The 3,466-nt window shown below is 39.8% G+C and overlaps 1 protein-coding gene across 1 annotated transcript; it reads left to right on the forward strand.

Annotated features, from left to right (window-relative positions):
* The first annotated feature begins 2,071 nt into the window (after window positions 1–2,071).
* Window positions 2,072–3,028, forward strand: LOC138420143 (olfactory receptor 6B9). The gene has a single exon (XM_069553299.1). It carries the CDS (start codon window positions 2,072–2,074, stop codon window positions 3,026–3,028), a length of 957 nt encoding a protein of 318 aa, XP_069409400.1.
* The last annotated feature ends 438 nt before the right edge of the window (window positions 3,029–3,466 follow it).

The raw sequence follows: 3,466 nt of genomic DNA on the forward strand, positions 1-3,466 counted from the left end.
CAATTATTTGTCCCACTCTTCGGCAGTTTCCTTAATGTTGTAGTACCTTCTGAATACTGGGCTTTCTTTTGTCCATATCAAGTCTCTTGTTGTATTACTCTTTTGTGTTCTGTTATTCCTGAAATATCAGACACAAGTGAGTGTGCATTTACATGTAAAAATTCCTTCACAACCTTGTTCTGTAATTGATAGGATTTAGGCTATGTGCTTCCATAGGGCTTCACTCTCTTAGGCAAATTGACCTCCCTGAGAGAGTTGTTAAGCTTAATTAAAGGATAATGCTTTCAAGTGGAGAAAGAAGTCAAATTTGAATCCATTTTATTGCAATTTTTCCAACACATATAACCAACTACTTTATTAGAGATCTGGGGGATGGGGGAGGTGGGAGGGTTAGGCTACAAAGTACATACAAATCAGAAAAAATTACTAAATATTTGCATGTGAGTGCTCAATCATTCAGTCTGACTCTGCAGCCCCATGGACTGAGACCACTAGGTTCCTCTATCCATGGAATTTTCCAGGCAAGAATACTGGAGTAGGTTGCCATTTCTAATTCCAGGGGATCTTCCCAACCAAACAATGGAACCTGCATCTCCTACATCTCCTGCTTAGGAAATTTCAAATCTTATTCTTCTTTCCAGTTCCCTGATTTCTATTGGGCTTCTTAAAGAATACGTTTCTCTTTTAAAATTCATTTAATTTATAATCTCCACCCATTTTTATCCATTCTTTTTCTTCTGTCTCCATTTATGAAGAAAGTGTTTTTAAATTTCCTCAGATTATATATTGTGCCCTGGGAAGCCCAGGACCCTTTCAAATTGTCAAATCTCCTGACTTCCCACTCCCAAGGCAGCTTCTTAAATGCAACTTGCCCTCAAGTAGTGTCCATAATAAGGAATTTCAGAGTCAGGAAGTAGTTAGAATTAGTCAAGTAGCACTTCTTCCAGAAGTGTAAAATATTTGAGCCCGTCTTTGAAGAAGCTGTAGATGAATTATACAGATTAATTTGAGATCAACTGTGAACTATTCTAAAAATATGTAACTAGTAGATATGTATTGGAGAAGGCAATGGCACCCCACTCCAGTATTCTTGCCTGGAAAATCCCATGGACAGAGGAGCCTGGTAGGCTGCAGTCCATGGGGTCGCTAAGAGTCAGACACGACTGAGGGACTTCACTTTCACTTTTCACTTTCATGCATTGGAGAAGGAAATGGCAACCCACTTCAGTGTTCTTGCCTGGAGAATCCCAGGGATGAGGGAGCCTGGTGGGCTGCCATCTATGGGGTCTCACAGAGTCGGATGCAACTGAAGTGACTTAGCAGCAGCAGCAGCAGCAGCAGTAGATATGTATACATAATATTACATATGTATAAATGAAACTATTATGTATAGCTATTACATATGTAATTATTAGCATTAGTGTTATTAGAAATCATCTAAAACACTAAAATACATTTAATTATTCTAAGAGGGTAAACATTTCTTTATTCAATTTTTTAAAAAGCTGTGGGCCTAAAAATAGGCAGTGAATTATTAAGTACTGTTGCCAGTGTCTTCAAAAGACATAGGGCTTAGCTGAGGAGTAGACCAGAGTCAGCAATTCTTCTGGCTAGGAGGGTCTTTCCTAGTTGATATTCTGCTTCTATTTTCTCCAGACTTCAAACTTCCTTGCTTCCTGGACAATCCTTGGCACTTTCTCTAATTGTGATGATTTCCTACTTTATAGCTGCCCCTGAAATCTGTGAATATGATGATAAGGTAAGGATTTCCTCCTGTACTACCTGGAGGCCTCTTCTGATCCAAAGGCCTGAACTCTGAATCTGACCTCACAATTCTACTTTGAGATTCTTAGCTTTGTGTTTATGTTCTATTTGTTTTCAGGTCCTGTTCTGACACATGATTTTCTGGAGAAGATGCTGTGGCCTCCAGTGACCTAAATTATACCCCACAACCAGATTATGACCCTAAGGTTATGTTTAATGTAGCCTGAGGGCCCCTTGCGCCAATGTGAATTCACCCTTCAATCTGGTGCTGCCATCATTAAATCTTTCGTCTTTTGATGTCCTAATTATGTGGAAGGAAAATATCACTCATATTAGTGAATTTGTCCTGGTGGGCTTCCCTACTTACCCTTGGCTGCAAGTTCTGCTTTTCTTCCTCTTCCTCATCACCTACCTATTTGTGCTGTTGGAGAACGTAGTCATCATCCTCACTGTATGGGTCACTGGATCCCTGCACAAGCCCATGTATTATTTTCTGGGCACCATGTCCTTTCTGGAGACCTGGTATATATCTGTCACAGTCCCCAAGATGCTGGCTGGATTCCTGCTCTGTCCCAATACCATCTCCTTCTTGGGATGCATGACCCAGCTCTATTTCTTCATGTCACTTGCCTGTACTGAATGTGTGCTCTTGGCTGCCATGGCCTATGACCGTTATGTGGCTATATGTTGGCCTCTTCGCTATCCAGTTATGATGACCACAGAATTTTGTGTTCAGCTAACCATCAGTTCCTGGCTGAGTGGCTTTACTGTCTCCATGGCAAAAGTATACTTCATCTCCCAAGTTTCCTTCTGTGGTAATAATATCTTGAACCATTTTTTCTGTGACGTTTCCCCCATCCTCAAATTGGCCTGCATGGACTCATCTGTGGCAGAGATGGTAGACTTTGTGCTAGCCATCATCATCCTTGTGTTTCCTCTCTCAGCCACTGTCCTTTCCTATGCCTTCATTGTCTCTGCCATCCTGCACATTCCTTCAGCCACTGGGCAGCGGAAGGCCTTCTCTACCTGTGCCTCTCACCTTATAGTGGTAGTCATCTTCTACACAGCCGTGATCTTCATGTATGTCCGACCTCGGGCCATTGCTTCATTCAATTCTAACAAATTGATCTCAGCCATATATGCAGTCTTTACTCCCATGCTCAACCCTATCATCTACTGCCTGAGGAACAAGGAGGTCAAAAATGCCATCAGAAAAACCATGGCAAGTGGCCGAGCCCTTTTCTTGAAAGATTCTCTTTGCTGAAGAAATTCAGATTTCAGATTTTCTTCTTTTTTTCATCATCTGCAATGATAAACATAATGACTTAATACAATAATTAAGGAATAAGAGGCTATATATCAAAGAAAATTCCCTTTTCTTTCTTGTATTAATTAAATTCTTTCTTTTAGGAGGCAAAGAGTTAAATAATCAGAACTCTAAAACACATACATTAGTGAAATCATTATAAAGTAATTCTATTTTTCAAGAAGATATTCAGAAGTAGTTATACAACTAGTCTTTAGAGTTATATTAATGACATTTTTCCAGTTTAATTTTGTTTTGTTTTAAAAGCCCTTTCTATCTTAGGAGGCATATACAAAAAGAAGTTCTGCAATAGTCAATATAATGACCTGTTGCTTGCTTCCTAGTGGGTTAGGGGACTTCTTCCTTTTATAATCAATTGACCTTAAGCTCAACATT

Source organism: Ovis canadensis, chromosome 15, assembly GCF_042477335.2.
Source record: "Ovis canadensis isolate MfBH-ARS-UI-01 breed Bighorn chromosome 15, ARS-UI_OviCan_v2, whole genome shotgun sequence".
Classification (NCBI taxonomy): domain Eukaryota; kingdom Metazoa; phylum Chordata; class Mammalia; order Artiodactyla; family Bovidae; genus Ovis; species Ovis canadensis.